Genomic DNA, 23,280 nt, shown 5'->3' with positions numbered 1-23,280 from the left:
CATTTTTCCTTGCCCGTTCTGTCAGACAGGGGTGCCCTTTGAGCCCTTTATTCTTTGCCCTTGCGACACATCCAGTTCTTTCCATGTTATCACATATGGCCGCCTCTTCCCAGTTGGCCGGACTGTCGCTTCCTACAGGACAACACTTCATTAGCCAATCCCTGGCGGATGATACCTTTATGATTTTGCGTGCGGACAAGGATAACCTTCGAAAAGCATTGGATGTTTGGGGTCTCTTTGGTTAGGCGTCAGGCCTTCGTATCAATGCGCTCAAATTAGCCATTCTAAGCTGCACGGAGTCGGATTTGCAGTCCTTGGACTGGCAGGGTCTGGTTGTTCCTCGAGGTTCCATTGTCAGGCATCTTGGATACCCTTTGGGTGTTGATGTTCCCCCAAAGCAGCTTCTGCAGTGGATTTCTCAGAAAATGGTGGCCAAGTTTATGTATTGGAAGTCTCAGGCCTGGCCCTTTCATGTTCGCCTCAAAGTAGCCCAGATAATTATGTTGCCAATGCTCACATATTTCTTGCCATTGTTGCCCTGGACTCCTACGACTCTGAATGCTCTTACTCAGTCTATTCGCTTCATGCTATGGAAGAAGAACTCATTGCATGCAGGTATTTCCTGGATCTCGTGGTCGCATGCGTGCACCCCCAAACGCATGGGTGGCGGAGCTATTTTAGATGCCCAAACTCACATGCAGGCACTTCGTTGGTCCCTTTTCCGCGCCATGTGCTCGGATGATCATCATCCGTGGGTCGCTATCGCCCGTTGTTTCCTTGAGGGCCATGGGCTTCGGCATGGCAATACCCAACTCCGGAGTTCTTGATGGCACGTTCTTAATGCTGATTCGCGGTTTTCCAGTTCTTCTTCATCGCTGCTTACTCATTTGGTGTGTTCCTGGAAACACGTCCTTTAAAAGGCTCAGTGGCACCCAACGGAGGATCGCTTCGCTACTAACTCTTTTCAATTGGAATTATTGGCAGTCTCGCGTTTACTTTCGTGGGAAGGTAAACATGAGCTTAGACCACAATTCAACCGGATGGCACGTTTGGGCTTGTCTTCAGTTGCGGATGCCACCCTTGCCAGTCGCAATGTGCTTATATCGTTTCGTACTGCTAAGAGGCTTTTTAGGATCCCTCGTGGATATAGGCCTTTATGGGAACAGCTTTTGACGGTGCTCCAGAGGAGACAACCCTTTCCTGCTCTTGCTTCGGATCATCCCTGGCAGGATTGGGACCTACAAGGCCGGCTGCATTTGAGCAAAGCTTCTGCTAACCAAGTGTATCATCTTCTGATTAAAGATAATCAATGGCTAGTTACTAAAGCGAATGCTTTATGGGGATTGCGTAAATCCCGGTCATGGTGGAGGGCAACTGTGATGGAGGGCTGGGTCAACAAGACACCCTTTAAATACAAAGTCTTTCTTTGGAGAGTGATGATTGGGGGTCTTCCGCTTGCTTCGGCTCTTTCCAAGCGATGAATCTCCAATGGCACCTGTTTCTTTTGCACCACTACTATGGAATCCGCCCGCCACCGATTTCTTTCTTGCCCCGTCGCTAAGAAAGTCTGGTTATTTTTGTCGGCCGTTTGGCGAGGGGTGGTTGGTATCACACTGTGCCCCTTTGATTGGGTTTTTGGCCAGCCCAAATACCCTACTCCCGCACAGCCACATATGAAGCTCATGTATCACTTTCTTCGATACTGGGGCTGTTGGCATAACTGGACCATTCGGAATGCTTTTCTGTTTGACTCCGCCTATAATGTTCAGCGGCATATTGTGAGGCTTAAGGGCCTCTTGTATTGGCAGTTAGCTCTTCTCCATCGTTCTGATTTGCTCTCTACGGAGGACTTCCGTCCTTGGCATATGGCAATTTTCTCCGCATCCTTGCCATGACATTGTAACTTGTAGTACTTAGCACCTCTTCACATGATGGCTTGGATTGTCGTCATGTATCTTGTAATCAAGTAATCTTGTATTTTTTTCGTAATTAATACAATTACCTTTTACGAAAAAAAAAGAGAGGAACTAGATCCGTGTCGCCCTGCCGTCATCGGGGTCCTGTGCCCGTCGCGTGCCCTTGCGTGGACCTGCGCCGCGGGGCCCTGTGCCCGTCGCGTATCACTGTTTGGCAGTGACCGTCACCTCTTGTTGTCTGCATCCGGTGCGCGTCCCTGCTGTCGCATGGATGTGCGCACGTCCCGTCAAAACGGTCCTTCCCTTCTGCGAGCGTCCACTGCTTTCGACCGCTGTGCTGGCCTGCCGCCCTACTGCCCGTATTCGTCCTACCCAGCTTAGGCACCGCACAGTCGACTGCCTTGATTTGACCGTTTTTGCCACCAAGGAGAAGCGGCCTGTCACACCCAGGTTGCCACACAGCGAGTGCGAGAGCGTGAGCAAGCAAGGGAACGAGGCCTCCTGTTCCCTGCCTGTGGATGCGCCCTCTTTGCCCAGCGGGCGTCTGTTTCTGCTCGCGCGTTTCCTAAGCCCCTTCGTCAGTCCAATGCAGGGTCCGTTCTGCCCAAGAGAGATAGAGAGAGGCCTGCGCCGTTTCTGCCGCCCGTGAGCTCTTGGCTCGGCCTCTGACTGGCATACGTCGTGATACAACTTGGCTGGTCTGGATATGGCTTTTATAGACCAAACGGTGGCAGCTCTTGGTCCGGGTTCGGATACAGAGGAACGAGAGGATATGGTTCCGTGCACAGAGGAGGTGCCCCCTGGTCCTGACTTCCAGCCTGCAGGCAAACGCACCAAGTATACTTCGGAAGAGACAATGGATCATCAGGATCGTTCCTATGCTCAGGTTGCTTCTGATTCTGTGGACTTTCAGGATGTTGACTGGGAGCATTTGCTGGAGTTTGCCAACACTCTACTTGGCGATTATGTTCAACATAATCAGGAAGTATTTTCTGACTCGGGAACTGAAGATGTTCTGGAAGCCATTGTGGATCCGAAAAATGTCTTGTGCTCATTTTCAGTGTTTTATGAACGTGCCATTATACTCTTCTTCACTGGTAGGATCCCAATGCTTTCCCGTATTCGCCAGTAGCTGCACAGTCTGTACAAGGGGATTGTGTTGAAGAGATTTTTGTTGGGCCCCGAGGCTTTTTTGAGGTGCTGTTGAACTCTGAGAAGCATCATGCTAATCTCCTTTTTAAATTGCCATTGTTCTTTGATCGCCGTTTGGTCCATGTTGTGCCATGGCGCCCAATGGCAGATTTTCAGCGCGTGCTTCAATGTGAATGCCCAGTGTGGGTTGAGGTGGAAAATTGCCCGGGTGTCTATTGGCCACTCTTAAAGGACGCCATGGCCGTGGTGGGCACTGTTCTGGTCCCCCCGAGCCTCAGAGCCATGAATCGTAACCGTTTGTGTATGCTATGGGACACTGCTAGGAAAGGCCTGCTTGGTTACGACTTAATTGCTCTGGCATGCATCCTTTGCACTTTCGTTTGAAATGGGGTAACTTTGTAGGGCATTGCTTTTCGTGTGATAAATTGGGGCATTTTATGGCCGAATGCCCAGAGAAGCAACCGACTTTAGATGCTGAGCATGTTGTGCTGCCCATGGAAGTTATGGTGCTTGATGCTCCGTCGCAAGATGCAACCTAGCCACCGAAAGTTTTGGATAAAGGTAAACAACAGGTTTCGGGTTTGGATTCCCGTGGCAATGATTGGGTAGATGTACGTGCAAAAAAAGGTAACAGGTTTGATGCTGGCATGGCGCATACTGTGTCTACTGCCTCACAAGATTCCATGCGCACTTATATGCGTAGGAAAGAATGTTGTCTTCAGAGCACACTGCTCCTGCTATGGTTTCCTCTGCTCCCCGTCATCAGCCTACTAGGAAAGTGTATATGGATGGTCCAAAGGGTCCACCTGCTAAGCTGGCTTTTGATACTAGAGGTAACGTGATTACCCCATGGGATTGTCGCTATCCCCGTTCCATCCCCAAGACAGTGGATATGCCGTCTACCTCCAAATCTGGCCGTCAGAACTCTTTTGCCGTGTTGGCTGATTTTTTGGATGAGGGAGTCCTGGACATTCTAGCAGAAAAGGTCAAATTGAGGCAAGTTGTGCCTCGTACCTGATTTTCTTTTTGAATACACATGAAGATAGCCACGTGGAATGTGCGAGGCATTTGTTGTCGCCATAAGCAACATGCCATGTGGATTGCATTGCATGAGAATCAGTGGGATGTCTTGTGTGCTGTTGAGCACAAGAGTCACGGTGAAGCAAGAAAAGTTGTGGTTTGCCATGGGTTTCGCTTGTTCTATGCTGGGACACATGCCATGCATTATTCTGGTGTGCTCATGATTGTACATGAAAAATATCAGCCTGTTCTCATTAAAAATGATGTACATGGCCGCTTTCTGGTGTTGGTAAAGTGGTTGCAGATAGACAAGAATTGGATGCAGATGAGGCTCATGACTTCTTTTCACAATTGGGTATCAAGCTAGCTTTAACTTTAGTCTATAGTCCTGAAGCAAATGCAAAAATTGAAAGACGTCATCAATCTATCATTAAGGCACTCGCAAAGTTATACAAGGGCAGGATGAAAGAGTAGCCAAGAATGCTGCCCTTTGATTTATGGGCTGATAGGACCACTTATAGTGCAATTACAGGGTATATGCCTGCTGAATTAATGTATGGACAATAACCAATCATGCCTATTGTGAGGAGACTATTGCTAAGTTTTATTTGAAGGAGAGATCTTATGGTTATTTACCCTCTATGCTCCGAATGATCCTTTATCTCGCCGGGATCTTTGGAATACTTTGCAGACCTCCTTGTCACTTGGCAAACGGGGTTTTTTGATGGGGGATTTTAATATGTGTGTTGATTCTTCATAGTCCACATCAGAGCATTCGGTAATGGACCCTCCGGAAAGTCGTGTGTGGCAGGCGTTGGCTCTTGCCGTTCTTAAGCAAGATCTCTGGTCTTGGCTACACCCTTCTTCTACAGGGTTTACTTTCCATTCTGCGCAGTATGCAAACACATGGTCGCGGTTGGACCGCATATACATCATGCGGAATGATGATTTTCTTCCTGAGATGCTCGAAATGAAAGTGTTGCAGTAATATGCCTTGTCGGACCATTTCCCTCTACAGCTTGAGATGCTTGCGCAACCCGTTGCACCTTTTAAGCAATTTCTAGATAGACTCCCTTTGCGTTTCAACTCGTCTTATTTGAAGCATTCAATCTTTCAGGGTTATATGCAACAATTGATTGATAGATTCTTATTGGACTTCTCCTCTCAGGGCACTGCTTCGTTTGAACGATTGCTCTCTAATGTGCAGCGGGTTGTTCGGCAGTATGGGATCCATCATGCCTCTCTTTGTTGGCGGCGTCGACAAGCAGCGGAGGACCTACTGGCTTTGGTTCGTTCTCTACTGGTGGACACGCCAGATGATGTATTTCTATTGTCATTGGCAATGCGCTTGGCTGATCTTATTAAAGAGTTTCAGTTGAAATCTTATCAGCAGGCCAAATTGCAACATCTGATGGAGAATTTGTAAGATAGTGCTTGTCAGACTCATAAGTTCTTTTGCGCTCTCCATGCCTCTCCTGCTCGAGAGAATATGACTAGACTCCAGGATGCAGAAGGTCAAATGGTCATTGATCCGTAGACTATTGTGAATATGTGTAGGAATTATTGTCTCGATCTTCTTGGTTCCACTTCTCCACCTTCAGCCCAAATTACTCATGCCCGTTCAGTTTTCTATGATCTGGTCCGCAATCAGGTTCCGCAGGACATGCAAGCTACTTTGGAGGCAGATATTTGTGAGGCGGAGGTTATGGATGTTTTGTTACACTTGCCCAAGGATAAAAGTCCTGGCTGGGATGGTCTCACCAATGAGTTCTTTGAGGTTTTTGCTACCCAACTGGCGAAACCATTGACGGCTTTGTTTCAGCAGGTGTGGGAAACGGGGTTCATGCCTTCCTCATGGAAATAAGGACTTATTAAACTGCTTCCAAAAGTTCCTTCGCCGTCTATGCTGAAACATTGGCGCCCAATTTCTTTGATGGGTTCTATGTATAAAATCTTTTCCAAACTAATGGCGAATCGGCTCCATAAGCATCTTTCTGCCATTGTGTATCCTCTCCAATATGGTTTCATTAAGGGCCGAAACATTCTGCTCAATGTATTAAATGTGCAACTGGCGATTGATTATGCAAGGCATTCTAGATTATCTGGACTGGTCTTTCATTGCAGAACTTATGTCTACTATGGGCTTTGGTGCTTGGATGTCTCGTCTGATTTACACCATTAGTGCTGCGGCTTCTTCGTGAGTCATGCTAAATGGAGGCGTTACTGAGCCATTTGTCCTTGCCCGCTCTGTGAGACAGGGTTGCCCTTGAGTCCTCTCTTCTTTGCCCTTTGAGTCCTCTCTTCTTTGCCCTTGCGACTCATCTAGTTCTTTCGATGTTATCTCATATGGCAGCTTCTACTCAGTTGGCTGGATTGTCTCTTCCTTCTGGACAGCACTTCATTAGTCAATCCTTGGCTGATGATAGCTTTATGATTCTGCGTGTGGACAAGGATAACCTTCGCAAAGCATTAGATGTTTGGACTCTCTTTGGTTAGGCTACTGGTCTTTGCAGTAATGCTTTGAAATCAGCCATTCTCAGCTGCACGGAGTCAGATTTGCTGTCATTGGACTGGCAGGGATTGGTTGTTCCCCGTGGTTCCATTGTCAGGCATCTTGGGTACCCTTTGGGTGTTGATGTTCCGCCAAAGCAGCTACTAGAGTGGATTTCACAGAAACTGGCGGCTAAGTTTCTGTATTGGAAGTCACAGGCTTGGCCCTTCCATGTTCGCCTCAAAGTGGCTCAGACAATTATGTTGCCAATGCTCACATATTTCTTTCCATTGCTGCCCTGGACTACTACTACATTGAATGCTCTTACTCAGTCTATTCGTTTCATGTTATGGAAGAAGGATTCCTTGCATGCAGGCATTTCATGGATTTCTTGGTCGCATGCGTGCACCCCCAAACGCATGGGCGGTGGGGCTATTTTAGATGCCCAAACTCATATGTTGGCACTCCGTTCGTCTCTTTTTTGCGCCATGTGCTCGGATCATCACCCATGGGTCATTATAGCCCGTTATTTTCTTGAGGATCACGGGCTTCTGCATGGTAATACCCAAATTTGGAGTTCTTGGTGGCATGCTCTTAATGCCGATTCTCGGTTCTCCAGTTCTTCATCATCTCTGCTTGCCCATTTGGTATGTTCCTGGAGACTGGTCCTCCAGAAGGCTCAGTGGCATTAGCGGAGGACCGCTTAGCTACTAACTCTTTTCAACTGGAATTGTTGGCAGTCTTGCGGTTTCTTTCGTGGGAAGGTAAACATGAGCTTCGACCAAAATTTAACCGCATGGCCCGTTTGGGCTTGACTTCACTTGCAGATGCCACCCTTGCCAGTCGCAACGTGTTGATATCGTTTCGTACAGCGAGGAGGCTTTTCAGGATCCCTCGTGGATACAAGGATTTATGGGGACAGCTTTTGATGGTGCTCCAGAGCAGACAACCCTTTCTTGCCCTTGCTTCGGATCGTCCCTGGCAGGACTGGGACTTTGCAGGCCGGCTGAATTTAGAAAAGGCTTCAGCTAACCAGGTATATCATCTTCTGATTAAGGATCATCAATGGCTGGTTACTAAAGCTAATACTCTATGGGGATTGCGTAAATCCCAGTCATGGTGGAGGGTAACTGTGATGGAGGGCTGGTTGACACCGTTCAAATATAAGGTCTTTCTTTGGAGGGTGATGATTGGTGGTCTTTCGCTTGCTTCAGCTCTTTCCAAGCATCGAATCTCCAACAGCAACTGTTTCTTTTGCACCACCAGTGTGGAATCGGCCCGTCATCGATTTATTTCTTGCCCCCTCGCTAAGAAAATCTGGTCATTCTTGTCAGCCGTTTGGCGAGCGGTGGTCGGTTTCTCGCTACGCCCGTTTGATTGGGTTTTTGTGCAGCCCAAATACCCCACACCGACACAGCCACATACGAAGATTTTGTTTCACTTTCTTAGATATTGGGGCTGTTGGCATAACTGGACCATTCGGAATGCTTTTCTTTTTGATTCCGCCTCTAATGTTCAGGGGCATATTGCTAGGCTTAAAGGTCTCTTGCATTGGCAGATAGATCTTATTCGGCACTCTGACATGCTCCCTCGGGAGGACTTACATCCCTGGCATCTGGCAATTTCCTCTGCGTCTTTGCCATGACTTTTTGTAACTCTTTAGTCGTTTAGTTCTTGTAGAGAGACAGAGTGTTTTTACACACGCTGGCGTAGAGCCATCGTGTATCTTGTAATCATGGAAACTTGTACCTTTTTCGTAATTAATACAATTACCTTTTACGGAAAAAAAAGAGAGAGAGAGGAGCTGCATCATCTCTCTGTTGCGAAACTCTATCAGGAACAAAAAAGGCATGTACAGTTGGACTCAGGAAGCGTAGGGCAGGTAAGCGTGACCCTAGGGCAGATTTGTAACATAGAAAACCTGTAGACTTGGTGGCAGACCTGTGAATGAGATTCAAACCTGCAGACCTGCAGTTGTGTCTTCTTGGTGGTAGCATTGCAGATGCCACTTCTTGGTGGCAGGCCTGCTAGGTCGTCAAGATGTTCGGGGTAGATTCTTGGTTGTGGAGATTATGTATGAGGGGGAGGTTTTGTAGTTGGTGGGGGTGTATTCTCCTAATAATTCCTGAGAATGTTGTCAGCTTTTGGAAGATTCGTAGTGTCTTTCTATGGTCCATCAAGGGTTTGTTATGAGCCATTTTGACGTTTGCATGTCTGCAGATCAGGTGACTTCACCTCATAGAGTTATGGATGGTCTCGAGCATCAGGTAAAGGATGCTTTGGCAGCCTTGCCATTGTGGTCTTGGTTGCATCCTTCTCAATCTAGATTTACATATTGATCTCTTCAACATTTGAATACTTGGGCTAGACTGGATAGGGTGTACATTTGCTAGAGTGATTCCTTTCTCCCAATACTGATTGACATGTGGGCTGAGAGACATCATGTCTTTTGATCATTATCCCTTGGCTTTGGGAATGACTCATTGACGAGTTCATGCATTTAAGGCTTTGCTTGCTCACTTGCCTTCGTATTTTAAGTAGCCTTTTTTGTTGCATGATTAGTTTATGGGGTGTATGTAGCAACTGATTTCTTTGTTTAGCATATGGGTTTTGTTGGCAGGTATCAATGAATGGCCCATTTTTAGGAATAATGCACGTTCTTTGTCCTAACAATATGATATTCAGCATGCATCTACTTTTGAAGATGAACTGCAGTATTTGCAATCTTTTTTGGAACATTTGGTGTATATGCAACATGTAGGGGACACCTCTGATGACTTGATCATATGTTTTGAGTGGTTGAAATGCAGAGTCCAGGCTCTTCAAGAGGAGGAATATGCTTAATGTAAATTGCTGGCCTGTCTGGACGTATTGCACAATAATAAGTGTGAGGTTCACTTTTTTTTCTCGTCTACGTGAATAACATGCATGGAGAAATATTGTGCGTTTGATGAATTAGTAGGGTGACATGGTTATTGAGCTTGCATCTATCATTCAGATGGGCCTTGAGCATTATAATCTTTATTGGGTCCACATGAGGTTCTTTCTGATGTTGTTCACACTGCTTGTAGATACATTTGTGACTTGGTCCAAAATCTAGTTAAGCCTAAATGGGTAGATTTGGTGGAAGTGGATATTATTGAGATTGAAGTGGGGGATGTGCTGTCCCATTCACCATGTAGGAAAAGCGGTGGCTGGGCTGTTTTCAGCCCATGCTGAATAGCTTAAGGATCTGTTGACTTGCCTTTTTCAGCATGTGTGGAGATCTAGTTTGATGTCTTCGGATTGGAAGATTTTGGTTATTCAGTTGCTGCCCAAGGCTCCTTTCCTGTGTACCTTGAAACAGTGGAGACCCATTTGTGTTATGGTTTCCTTGGACAAAATCTTTTCTAAAATCATTGCCAATAGATTGCAGAACACATTTCCACAATTGATTCATCCATGTCAATATGGTTTCATTAAGGGATGGAACATCATGAACAACGTTTGAATCTTCAAATGGGGATTGAATATGTTAAAGCCTCTGGCCAGCAGGTTGCTATGATCTAGTTGGATATTGAAAAGGCTTATTATTTTGTTAGTTGGTCTTTCCTACGACAACTGATGTCTACCAAGGCTTTTGGTCCTCGTATGACTTATCTTATTGATATCATTGGCTAGCATGCTATGGCACATATTGCACTTAATGGGGTGTCACAGATAAGATTGCCTTGTCCTGTTCTCTTGTTCAAGGATGCCCTCTTAGTCCATAATTGTTTGCAGTGGTCACTCACCTGATGCACTCTTTATTGGGATAGGCTGGCTAACGATGGGGAGATCATTGGTTTGACTCTTTCTAGTGGTGCTCAACTTTTGGGTCAATCTTTGGCACACGATTCCTTTATGTTTCTTATGGCTGATTGGAAAATGTGAATCAGGCAATGGCTATTCAAAGTTTGCTTGATTTATTTTCTCTGATTCATACTAATGCTTCGAAATCTACATTGATTTCTTGTACGGAGACTAATTTGCAAGTTTTGGGTTCGTAAGGACCTATTGTTTCTAAAGGAAAAATTACCTGACACTTGGGATATTCCATTGTTGTGGATGTGGCTCCTTGGGCCTTGCTTGATTGGATGTCCTCTAGGATTCATGACAGGTTTATGTATTGGAAATCTCAAGCTGGCCTCTTCATGTGTTGCTCAAAGTGGCTCAATCCATCGTGGTTAGTGCAGTCTCGTATATTTTTTCCTTACTTCCTTGGACCAAGAAGTCTCTCTTGGAATTAGAGCACCCCATTTGCTTTATGTTGTGGAAAAAGAAAGGGAATCATTTAGTCTAGCTGTGCATTTCTTGATAGTATACTACTACTCTAAAACAGTTGGGGGTAGCAGCTTTGTTGGATGTCAATCTCCATATGATAGCTCTAAGAATGGTGCTTTTGTGGGCCCTACATGTGCAGAGTAATCCTTCGACTGATAGCGCAAAATTTTTTATTGAGAAGATTGGTATCTTGCATGATTGCATGGTTATCTATATTTCTTGGTGGCATGTGTTGAATTCCACAAGGCCTCTTAAACTTTCACAGTCCTTTCTCCTTACTCATTTGATTGGATCTTGCTAGGAGATTCTTCACATACTATGACAATGTCCATAATGTATAATAAATGTTTGAGAGAAAACTGTAACTATCATTACTATCATTATCAAGAGAAGGCACCTGCTCCCTCTCAAATTGGAAGGAGTAGTAAGAGGGAAGCATCTTCTCTATGTCAAGATGAAGAAGTAGAGTAGGGTGCATCCAATCATCCTATCCGTGGTAGAAGGTACTATAGAACTGGCCTATAGACTATCTTGGTCAAAATATTTGCAAAGTTGTCATAGGAAGGCACAAACTCTTTGAATAGTGCCTAGCACAACTTGCGCTCCTGTGAAGTGGAAGTGAAGCACTGTGTGCCGTGTCCGGGATATGGTGATTGGATTGCCCGCAAGGGCAATGGTACTTTGATTGTTATAGTAGACAATTATAGGCACCTCACAAGGAAATTGAAGCGCAGCCAGCAAGTTCCTTAGATAGATGGCCTCAGTGGTACCATCGAAGAGGGCTTGATACTCTACCTCGGCCATGGAAGCCACCATCGTCTCTTGCTTATAGCTAGCCCAAGAGATGGGTGCCGTGCCCAAGATAAAGAGGTAGTCGCTACGGAACGGTGGGTGTCAGGATCTTCCGCTTAGTCAGAATTAGTGTATCCTTGCAAGCATAAATCATGACTATAAGTGAGTCCATAATTATAAGTACACCTTAAATATCTTAACATAAGAAGACAAGCAATCTAATGAGACATTCTAGGTGTATTAAAATATTGACTAAGCAAACTAACTGAGTATGCAAGGTTTGGTCTAGTATGTATAAACCAAAGTAGTTTCCCTACAATATAGGGATAGGTGTGAGTATCAAAAGGCTGACTCGAGGTATCCTTATACAGATGGGTAGTGGGATCTAGAGGTGTGGTGATTGGCCGTGTCTGATTAGTGTAATATTGTTTCACCAATTGTAGGGCATATTTTTGTTGTGGCAAAAAAATACTTCCCTTAGATTTAATAATCTCCATCCCCAAGAAATAAGACAACAAACCTAAGCCAAGTCATCTCAAATATAGCACAAAGCTTTGCCTTGATTTTTGCTATGGCCACAAAATCTAAGTGAGTGAGAAGTATGCCATCAACGTACAAGAGGATATAGTTGACCCTTGCGCTTGCGGTGTGCACATATATATTTGGATCATAGAGGGTAGAATGGTATTCATGAGTTCGTAAGAACTCGTCCATCTTGTGGTACCAAGACCTAAGCACTTGCTTCAGCCCATAAAGAGCTTTTTGGTGAAATAACTTATCGTTTTGGTTAGCAAAAGAAAAGCTGGGAGATTGCTTCACATAGACTTCCTTCTCCAAATAACCGTTCAGAAAGGCACTTTTGTTTTCCATCTTATAGATCGGTCAACCTTGGTGAGTGGCGAGCAACTAACAGATGAAATGATGTCAATCAAGCGTTAGATGCAAAGGTTTCTTCATAGTCAATACCATGCTTTTCCTTGAAACCTTGCACTATAAGGCGAACCTTTTATTTATCTAAAGTATTGTTAGCCTTTAGCTTGGTGTTAAAAATTCACTTCGTTCCGATGATCGGCTTGTGACAAGGACAATGCATCAAGATCCAAGTTCCATTTCGGCCTATACTATCCAGCTTTTTTTTCATGGCCTCATGCCACAGAGGATCTCGGAGAGCCTCTTGCCAATTGTCTAGCTTGGAATGTGTAATATAATCAGCTGTAAACAATGATGCATAGGAAGATTGAGGGGTGAGCCGAGTAGACCATCCAAGGCCCTTCGAATTGGAATCTAGTGGAAGGATCCGCAAATCCCGCACGGTTTGCTTGTATTAGTGAGGTAATGGGTCTTGCAGAGGGGGCTTGGGAGCTGAAGTGGCTGGAGGAAGGTTAGGAGCAGGTAGTAGACCCGGATCAAAAGGCAAGAGCTCATGCAATGTGAGTGGAGGTGAGGTCGCGGAGTTTGGTGTAGAAGACTGCACGATGGCTCTCTCATCAAAGACATCCCTCCTAATGATCACCTTATTTGTTCGAGGATCAAACAAATAGCAGGTGTCGCTTTGGAAGAATAGCCCACAAAGATCAGGAGATCAGCTTGAGGGGTGAGCTTTCCTATCTTCTCATCAGGATGTGTGTATAAGCACGACTACCGAAGACTTTAAAGTGAGAAACAAGAGGCCGAGAGCCAAAAAATGTCTCGTATGGAGTCTTTTTAGGGACCACTGTAGTCGAACATTGGTTAAGGATGTACATTGAAGTGTTAACAACCTTAACCCAAAGATGCTCAGGGTGCTTTGTTACAAACAACATAGAATGTGCTATATTCATGACTGTCTAGTTCCTACACTCTACAACTCCATTCTAGGAAGGGGAGTTGGTAGAGGTGAGTTGGTGTGTAATGTCTTGCACCTGTAGAAACTAAGAGAACTCATGGGAGGGAAACTCGCCACCAGAATCACTCCTCGTACTACCCACATGACATCTGGTGTGGTTATAAACTACTAGCACCTAAGCATTGAAAGTGAAGACATCTGACTTGTGCTTGAGAAAGTACACCCACATGTACCTAGAGAAATCATCCCTTATAAAAAAGAAGTACAATGCGCCATTCAAGATGGCTGTGGATGTGGGACCACAAATATCTACATGAATGAGCCTAAGGGGTGTCTCAGCATGTGTGGTAGATTGCTGAGGGAAGGACGTATAATGGTGCTTACCTAGTTGACATGATTTATGTTGGGTGTGAAATCCCTTTGGGTGTAAAGTCCCTTCATCTCCGTGTATAAAGTTATATGGGTGTGAACACATCCTTATTTGTACCCTAACATATAAATACATTTTATTCTTTGTGTACTAGTACAATCTAGTACACTCATCTTGGGATTCTCTCACTCTCACCCTCAACACTGCTGCTCCACTTCTGACTCGCATTCCCATTGCGCACTCATCTTTTCAAAGTGGTATTAGAGCTGCGGTTAAGGTGTGCGCGTTTCCCAAGGTTCATGCGGGCTGGTTTTAGCTCGCACGTGCAAAAATAGTAGTAGGTCACTTCTACAGGTCAATGTGTACAAAGTGTGTCTTGGCAGTTTGCAGGTAGGCAATAGCAAGTGGCAGTTAGTTGGGTTTAGGCGACAACAAGTGCTAGGCAATCGTGACTAGGCGATAGCGTGGCAGGTAGGCGATAGCAGGCGGCAGCACCCGATAGTTAGTGGGACCGAGGTGGCAGCACATGACAGCTAGCCGACAATCAGCTCGACATTTTTTTGGTGACTTGGCACATCTACCTAAGCCCCAGTTCACATGTGTAAGCACAATTTATAGATGTGTACAGATTTGTGCCCGAAAATTTGGGGCTTTTCCTGGATTTGGTGCTGTTCATGCATAACAATGACATTTGACCTAGAAATGGCAAAAATTGTGCACATTGGCTTTGAAATTTTTAGGGCTTTTCTTGTATCAATGAAAATTTGTTCAACTGAGCTGAATTTTTTGACATTGGTGCACATTTGGACGCTTTTGCAAAATTTTGTGAAATTTTGCTAAATTTGCATGCTCTATGCTCTTGGGAACATGTATTAATGCAATCACGGCAGATTGGTCAGCGAAATTTTGGGGATTTTGCTGAAATTTGTGAATTTTGGAAAAATTGATGTGTGAAACGCACTTTGGGGACATTGCTGAAGCAATCTTGGAGTTATAAGCAGTGCAATTCGAGTTTATTATCTTCCACTTGTGAGATTTTGGAGAAATTGCAGAGAATTTTGGTGGTCTTTTGTGTATCAGAAGTGCTTTTGGGCACATATGTATGTGGTACACATGTTAGGCAGCTCCTATTGAGTTGATGTATTGCTGAATATTCATGGTGTAGTAGTCTTAGTGATCATTTGCAGATCTGGGATTGTTGCAGATGTATTTTTGGTGATATTGCTGAAGTGGGAGTCACCTTGCAGTGATGTATGCATGGAATGTATAGTGAAATCTCAATTATATTAATGGACGTCATTCTTTCTATTGCTGTACATGTATTTGGACCAAATCTTACTCTTATTCACTAAAATTTTGGGCTGGAATATATTTAGCCTCTTATTTGCTGTCATAAAATATAGCATTGATACTTGGCACTTTGCTGAAAAATGTCCATTAATGCTTCTAGCAGCAGTGGCACTAGATGCCTTCTTGAAATCAAGAGGTTTGATGGCACTGGCTTTGATTTGTGGAAGGATAGGATGCAAGGCATTTTGTTTCTCAAGGACTGTAATGATGCTTTCTTGGAAACCAAGCCTGCAGCTATAATAGATGAGGATTGGGCTGGACTCAACAACATGGCACTGGCTTTGATTTGTGGAAGGATAGGATGCAAGGCATTTTATTTCTCAAGGACTGTAATGATGCTTTCTTGGAAACCAAGCCTGCAGCTATAATAGATGAGGATTGGGCTGGACTCAACAAGAAGGCCATGGCATACATTAAAATGGCTGTATTTGACATTAAGCATCTTGATACGACTTATGCCATATGGAAAAAGTTAATGAATATTTATGAAAATACAACTCTAGTGAATCAAGTGCATCTCATGTGCAAGCTTGTGAACATGGAGTTGGATGAGTCTAAGCTAGTATGTGAACATTTGAGTGCTTTCACAGGGATTTTGAGTCGATTGCAAGACTTTGGTTTGTAGCCCTTCAATGATAAATTGAAGGCTATTTTCTTGTTGATGACTTTGCTTGATAGCTGGGAGTCTTTGGTTGTTTTACTTAACAACAACCTTGCTTTAACCTTTGATGGTGTTAGGGGCTCTATCCTCAATGAGGAGATAAAAAGAAAGTCTAGTGGAGAAAGTAGTAGTTTAGCCTATCATCTTAGAGAAAGGTCAAAGAAGAGGGGTAATACAACAAATAAAGGCAAAAGTAGGAGTAAAAGCAAGGGCAAACAGTAGGATGTTACTTGCTATTAGTGTGGGCATTAAGGGCATAAAAAGCTCGATTGCTGGTACTACAAGAAAGAGCAAGAAAGAAAGAAACAACAAGGGAATAAAAAGAAGGATGACTAGAAAGATGGTGACAACTCTCCCTAAAAAGAAGTTGCAAAGAAAAGGAGGTAATTGATACTTTACTTTCAGCTCATGATGGGCTGTCCCAATCATGGATAGTGGATTGTTGGGTTTGACTTATGCCTATGCTCACAGAGGAGCATCTGTGATCCTCACTAGGACACTAGGGCATTTTTTGCTTTCCTTACGAGAGGTTTTTTTCCCTAGATTTATTCTCTTTATTTTATGTGCCTATGTTGCATAGTTTGAGTACCTATCGTGTTTTACACCTTTTGGGTGTGAACACACATTAGCAACCCTAAGGTTTAAGAGTTGTACTTTGTACTTGCACATTACACTCTTCAGATTATTGCATTGGGAGTTGAGTCTTCACTCACACACTCTCTTTACTATCAATTGTACTCTCAACTGAGCTTCGATCTCTGTGCATTCTCTCACCTCTCACATTCGGTATTAGAGCAGACTTCAGAGTCGCTAGCTGAGCCGCCACCTTTAGTGTCAGTAGCTCCACCGCCACTAGTTGTTCTTTAGCTCAACTAGAGCCACCTCCACCATTTGTAGAGTAGGTCCGCCACCATAGCACCTAGTTCACTGGTTTGCGCTTGCCAGTCTCCAATTGCCTGTGGCAGCTCTTGCCCGTCCCCAGCTCGCCAATGCCAACCATTTTGGCCCTCGCCGCCACCACGGGCAATGCTTTGTCTTCCGTGCCTTCTGCTTGTTTGACACGTGCACCACCAATGCTTGCCTTCTGAGTTTGATTGGTGCCAGTTCCCTGCGGCGGCTACTGAGAGCTGCTGCCCACCAAATCTTGTCCGCTAGGCTATAACTCTAGCTCCTTGGGCCTCCTGTAAGGCGCCCGTCCCCTGGTTAGCTTCCGCCTAGCTTTTGACTGTGTGTATTGCCCGAGCCGCTAGCTGAGCTGCCAGCTCAGCCAGGTACACTCTGCTTCTCTTTCGCCAGGTCTTTGCACCACCCGAATCAGAGGTAAAAAGGGAAATTTTTTTCAAATTTTCAAAAATTTAATTCAGATTTAATATTTTGGAGGGGGCTTTTACTTGAGCATCATATCTCTATTCAATTACGTGTCTGGGGCACATTTATAGTAGAGATTTCGTGAATTTCGAATTAGAAATTTGGGGCTTTGATGTTAGCTCAGACATTGGCAAATGTACATGAGTGACAATCTGTAATAGACTGAATTTGTGCATTTTGGGACAAGAAATTTTGGGGCTGTTGCATTTTTTGTGCTGCTGAGCACTATTTGTACCTTGGACAGCATGTATATCAGATAGTTTTTGACAGAGTGTGATTAGATTTGCTAATTACAGCAAGGTGTTTGCTATAATTTTTGGAATTTTCAGATTTCCAGGTTAGTCCTGCTTGAAGTATTGCTCTTGTGCTCTTTGATCAGTGACATTTACCATGGCCAATTAGGGAGGTGATGTATTCATATGTGTCCAAGGAGGATAGGTTGGATGGCAACAACTATTATCTATGGTCTTTTATTATGAAAAATGTGTTGATTGCATAGAATCTTTAGGATTATGTCAACGGTGACGAAGTTTGGCTTGGAGTGGTGGCTCTTACTACACCTCCTCTAGGAGGATGTGGACAAAGGTCCACTCAGCTCGCTCAACCTGTTCAGCCCCAGCCCCCTCCAGCTCAGCCACTTCCCCAAAGATCAGTAGCACAAAAGGCTTGGGACACATGGGATGCTTAGGCATTGCCGTTGATTGCATTGGCAGTTCAGCGGTCCATCATTCCACACATTCGGTCTGCAACTTTTTCACGAGAAGCATGGCAAAATGAGACACACATCTCTTTCTTGAAGAAAGAGCTTGAGACTGTGAAGATGGATGAAGGTGATTGTATGTAGGATCATAAAAAAAATTTCAGGACTTGTGTGAGCAGCTTATGAATGTAGATGAGTATTATTCAGACGCATAGTTGATCTCTACTACTTTGAATTCATTGCCACCCTCGTATTTGGCCTTTCATACGGCCTTGAATCTCACCATGAGGATTTTCCCATAGCCACTTACTTTCCTTTAGTTGGTTGGTTTGCTTTTAGAGGAAGAGCAAACAAGAAAAAACAGTGGGATGGATGTTATAGCCTCTGAGCGGGCTTTTATGGCAAGACAGAAGGCAAGGGCAACCAAGCTAAAAATGCTCCGTAGAGCTCTGGGACTTCAAGTACTTCACAGAGCAGCAAGAAACAGGGGGCACGTAAGCCAAGCAGGGCAAGTGCTACTATTGTAAGAAGCTAGATCACTACATCATAGAATGTAGGAAATGCATAGCCAAGGAGGAGTCAGGGATGTTTGTTTTTGATGCACCTTCTATTGCTATTGAGTCGCGTCTTTTGTTGCAAGCCATGACTATTGTTTCTATACTTGCAGTTATGACTCTTCTTGGGCTAATAGATCATTTAGATATATTGAGGATGTGAGCACTTGGTTCTTTGATAGTAGTGTTTCTAGGCATATTATATCCCGCAGGGATTTGTTTTTCTTCATTATTGCAGCTCCTGTTGGCAAGTCTGTGCAATGTGTCAACAATGCATCATATCCCGTTAGAGATATTGGGGAGATTGTGTTGACAATCATTGACGGCTCTATTCTCCGTTTGCAGGATGCATTATTTGTGTGAGGCATAAAGAAGAATTTGTTATCTATTTCTTCTTTGGCAAAGTGTGGTCTGTAAGTCACATTTGATGATGACAGATGTATAGTTAGAGATAAAGAATATATGACTTTGGTTTTGACTAACACATTATATCATGGACTATATAGTTAGATGCTTATTCAGCTGATTAGTCAGTCTAGTTAGCATCTACTCTTACTCCTACTATGTCACAGGTTGAGTTATGGCATGCTCGCATGGGGCATGTTAACCATGGCAGCTTGATGCTTATGCAGTGTGCACAGATACTTGATGACTTACCTCTCTTAGAGAGACCTCTTGAGCATATATGTGAGGGATACATTTTGGGGAAAATGTATTGTTTTTCGTTTCCTCTACTTTTAAAGCAAGTGCGAGATGGCTGCAGGATTAAGATTGTCCGTTCGAACCGAGAGGGAGAATACATGTTTTCCACGGTGAATAAATTTTTGAAGCAGAAAGGTATTGTCCATCAGTATTCTACTGCTTATACTCCACAGCAGAATGGTGTTGTAGAGAGGAAGAATCGGTCACATATGGAGATGGCCAGGTGTATCCTGAAAGCAAAGAGTTTGCCACATAGTTTTTGGATGGAAGTAGTTATGTGTGCATTAAAGAATGCCACACCTTTTGAGGCTTGGAACAACTAGAAACCTTCTATTGGACATTTTCATACTTTTGGGTGTCTTGTGGATGCTCACATTCCCAAGGTACTAAGAAAGAAGTTGCACAACAAGGCTGTTAAATGCATTTTTGTGGGGTACAATAATAAGAGCAAAGTATATAGACTAAATGATCCTGTCTCTAAGAAGGTATTTGTAAGTAGGGATGTGGTTTTTGATGAAAAATCAGAATTATCCCTTGTTGGTTTTGATACATATCAGGCTACTAATGATGTATTTGAAGGGCTATTGCCCATTTCTTTTGGTGATACAGCTGGAGCTTTAATAAGTGAACTTCAATATTCAGCTAGTTGCTCCATTGGGTGGTGCAGAAAATCAGCCCATGGTTGATCTAAATATTCAGCAAGGTGTTGAATCTGAGATTCAGCAAGAGCTTGTATACAGTCAGGAGGCTAGACAAATGCCTAGATGGTATTTACAGACTATCAAAGATAGTCATTTGGATGCTCCTATTGCTGGTCGTACTAGAAGGCAAGCTCATATGCATGATGGTGCACATACCATGGGGTTTGTCATGGCAGGACATACAATTGATGATGAGGAACCTGAATGTTTTGAGGATGCACAACATAGTGTGCATTGGATGGCAGCAATGTAAGCTGAGTTTGATTTCATCATAAAGAATCAAACATAGGATTTAGTGTCTTTGCCTATTGGGAAGAAAGCCATTGGAACAAAATGGGTCTATAAGCTGAAAAGGAATGCAGATGGATCCATTGACAAATATAAAGCCAGGCTTGTGGCCAAGGGCTATGCATAGAAGAAAGGCATTGACTATGAGGAGAAACTTGCTCCTACCTCCTACATGACTACCATTAGGTCTATGGTAGCTTTGGTTGCCCATTATGGATGGACCGTGCTTTAGCTAGATATAAAGACTGCATTTTTACATGGGGAACTTGAAGAAGAAGTGTATGTACATCAGCCCATTGGTTTTGTAGTTGAGGGATTGGAACACTTGGTTTGTAAGCTGAAAAAGGCTTTATATGGCTTGAAACAAGCTCCTCGAGCTTGGTATGCAAAGATTGATGTTTTTTTACTCAGCCAAGGGTTCATAAATAACTCATCAGAGTCTACCCTTTACGTATGTAAAGAGGGGGGATCCTTGCTGGTCATATGTCTATATGTTGATGATCTTTCCCTTATAGGGACATATGCTGACTAGATTTTAGCATTCACACAAAGTTTGTAGTAAACTTTTAGGATGTTAGATTTGGGGCCTTTGCACTATTATTTGGGCATTCAGTTCATTCATGATACTAGAGGCACTGGATTGTCCCAGTCTAGATACATTGGTAGACTTATTGAGAGATTTGGCTTACAAGATTGCAAGCCAGTATGTACACCAATGGAGACTGGTGGACTCAAGTGGTCTTTGCATGATGACAATGATTTGTTTCATATTCATACGTACGCTCTAGCAGTTGGATGTCTCATTTACTTATGTAATACAAAGCCAAACATTCAGTTTGCAGTTCTAGCCCTAAGTAGATATATGCACCAGCCACGCATGTCACATTGGCAAGCTGTGAAGCGTGTTTTTCGTTACTTGCAGGGTACTAGGATGCTTGGATTGCTTTATGTCAAGGGGGGATCACTACAACTACATGCTTACAGTGATTCACATTAGGCAAGTGATTTCGATTCTCGTCACTTTATGAGTGGTAATTGTTTCTTTCTTGGCTCATCTTGCATCTCTTGGCTTAGCAAGAAACAATCCACTATTGCCACACCGTCATGTGAAGTTGAATACAAGGCAGCTTTTACTACCACAGTTGAATGTGTATGGTTGAGACGTTTGTTGGCTGATTTAGATGTATCTGTCACGGAACCTGCTCCTTTGTTTACTAACACTTAAAGTGCCATTGTAGTGGCACGAAACCCAATGTTTTATGCACATAAAATGCACAGAGATCCACTATCACTTTGTCAAAGAGAGGCTATATGTAGGAGATATCAACCTTGTCTATTGTCCTACCATGAGTAATGTGGCAGACATCTTCACCATAGCTCTTTCTCCTTACAAATTTGAAGCATTTTGCAATGCTTTAAACTTGATCTTCTTTGGTGGATAATCCTTGTATATTGATCTACGGGGGTTTGTTGGGTTTGACTCACGCCTATGCTCATAGAGGAGTGTTAGTGATCCTCAATATGACATTGGGGTATTCTCTTTTATTTTATGTGTCTATGTTACATAGTTTGGGTACTTACCGTGTTTTACACCTTTCGGGTGTGAACATATATTAGCAACCCTAAGATTAAAGGGTTGTACTTTGTACTTGCACATTGCACTCTTCAAATTATTGCATTGGGAGTCATGTCTTCACTCACATACACTCTTTTCATTGTCAATTGTACTCTCAATTTAGATTCGATCTTTGTGCATTCTCTCACCTCTCACATGGACAGTAGTGTCTCTTCATGTTACTCCTTTGGAGTCATTTTCAGAATACAGTGTAGGTTGCCTAGGCAAGTTTACTTGGGCAATAACTATGCATGTGAGATAGAGGATGTAGGTACCATTCACTTGGCCCTTGAAAACGACCAAGAGCTGATTTTATAGGATGTCAGATATGTACCCAGCGTAGAGAAAAGTCTATTGTCAGTTGGGCAGCTTGATGCAAGAGGATATTTTACTATCTTTGGTGGTGGATCTTGGAAGGTCTAGAAGGGCTCTATACTGATTGTTAAGGGCAGCAAACAAAAGACTTGGCCATATGAGCCATAAAGGCCTTCAAGTTCTCTCTTCTGTAGGGAGATTTGATGTAAAAGGCTCTAGTCTCGAATTTTGTAATGATTGCATATATGGAAAACATGTGAAGTCTCCTTATTACTCTGGTGTCGTTAAGAAGTCCAATGCTCTTGATTTAGTATACTCAGATGTGTGCACTATGCCTGTTATTTCATATGGGGGTCTACAATACTTTGTTACTTTTATTGATGATTTTAGTAGAAAGTCATGGGTGTATGTGTTAAAGAGCAAAAAGAAAGTGTTGGATGCCTTAAAAGGTTTCATGCTTTTGTTACCACACAAAAAAGGACTTAAGTTAAAAGCTATAAGAGCTGATAATGGGGGTGAGTATGTTTCTAACGAGTTCAAAAAGTTTTGTGAGATGCATGGCATTAAGAGGGAGTTGATAGCCCCTTATAATCCTGCATCAAATGGCATGGCTGAAAGATATAATTGCACACTTTGTGAGAGAGTTAGATGCATGTTGTCCATAGCTAATCTTCCGTAGCAGTTCTGGGAAGAGGCTCTTAAAACTGCAGTTCATGTATGCGATTGCTCTCCCAATCATGCATCGGAAAATGGCATTCCTGAAGAGGTTTGTTCTGGCAAACTTGCTTCATATGACCATTTGCGTGTCTTTGGTTGTGAGGCCTTTGTGCATGTTTCTATAGATCAGAGGACTAAACTAGACATGAAATCCATCAAGGGTGTCTTCATGGGATATGGACATGAGGGAGAGATAGGTTATAGAGTTTGACTTCCTCAAGGCAGGAAGATAGTATGCAGTCGAGACGTAGTATTTAATGAGGGAAAGTTGCTGAAATATACTACATAGGATAACCTTGACAAAAAGAATGTCAAATTTTAGCATGAACAGCCAGCCATTCAACAGTCATCAGCTGAAGATTCTATTCCTTTTGATGTTGAAAATGAGCAGTAACCTATTGTTCTAGAGCCCAAAGATAATGGACAGCAAACAGAAGCACA

The 23,280-nt window shown here is 43.5% G+C and overlaps 1 protein-coding gene across 10 annotated transcripts in view; it reads left to right on the top strand.

The window, feature by feature from the left end:
* Nucleotides 1-23,280, top strand: part of LOC148033991 (exocyst complex component EXO84B-like) — a 171,887-nt gene that overhangs the window by 16,851 nt on the left and 131,756 nt on the right. For 2 of the 10 annotated variants that reach the window (XM_087681993.1, XM_087681992.1), the window contains exons 3-4: nucleotides 8,800-8,846; nucleotides 9,390-9,466. The exons of 3 other annotated variants lie outside the window; for them this stretch is intronic. In XM_087681993.1, the coding sequence (XP_087538119.1) occupies nucleotides 9,416-9,466 (51 nt within the window). In that variant the 5' untranslated portion in view covers nucleotides 8,800-8,846; nucleotides 9,390-9,415. The remainder of the gene's footprint in view (nucleotides 1-8,799; nucleotides 8,847-9,389; nucleotides 9,467-23,280) is intronic. 5 more of the 10 variants (XM_087681990.1, XM_087681991.1, XM_087681994.1 and 2 more) reach the window with 4 other exon arrangements.

This window comes from Lygodium microphyllum, chromosome 7, assembly GCF_053477565.2.
Source record: "Lygodium microphyllum isolate KBCC chromosome 7, Lygodium_microphyllum_v1.1.10, whole genome shotgun sequence".
Classification (NCBI taxonomy): Eukaryota; Viridiplantae; Streptophyta; class Polypodiopsida; order Schizaeales; family Lygodiaceae; genus Lygodium; species Lygodium microphyllum.
The sequence above is the reverse complement of the archived record's forward strand: the minus strand, read 5'-3'. Positions and strand labels throughout refer to the sequence as shown.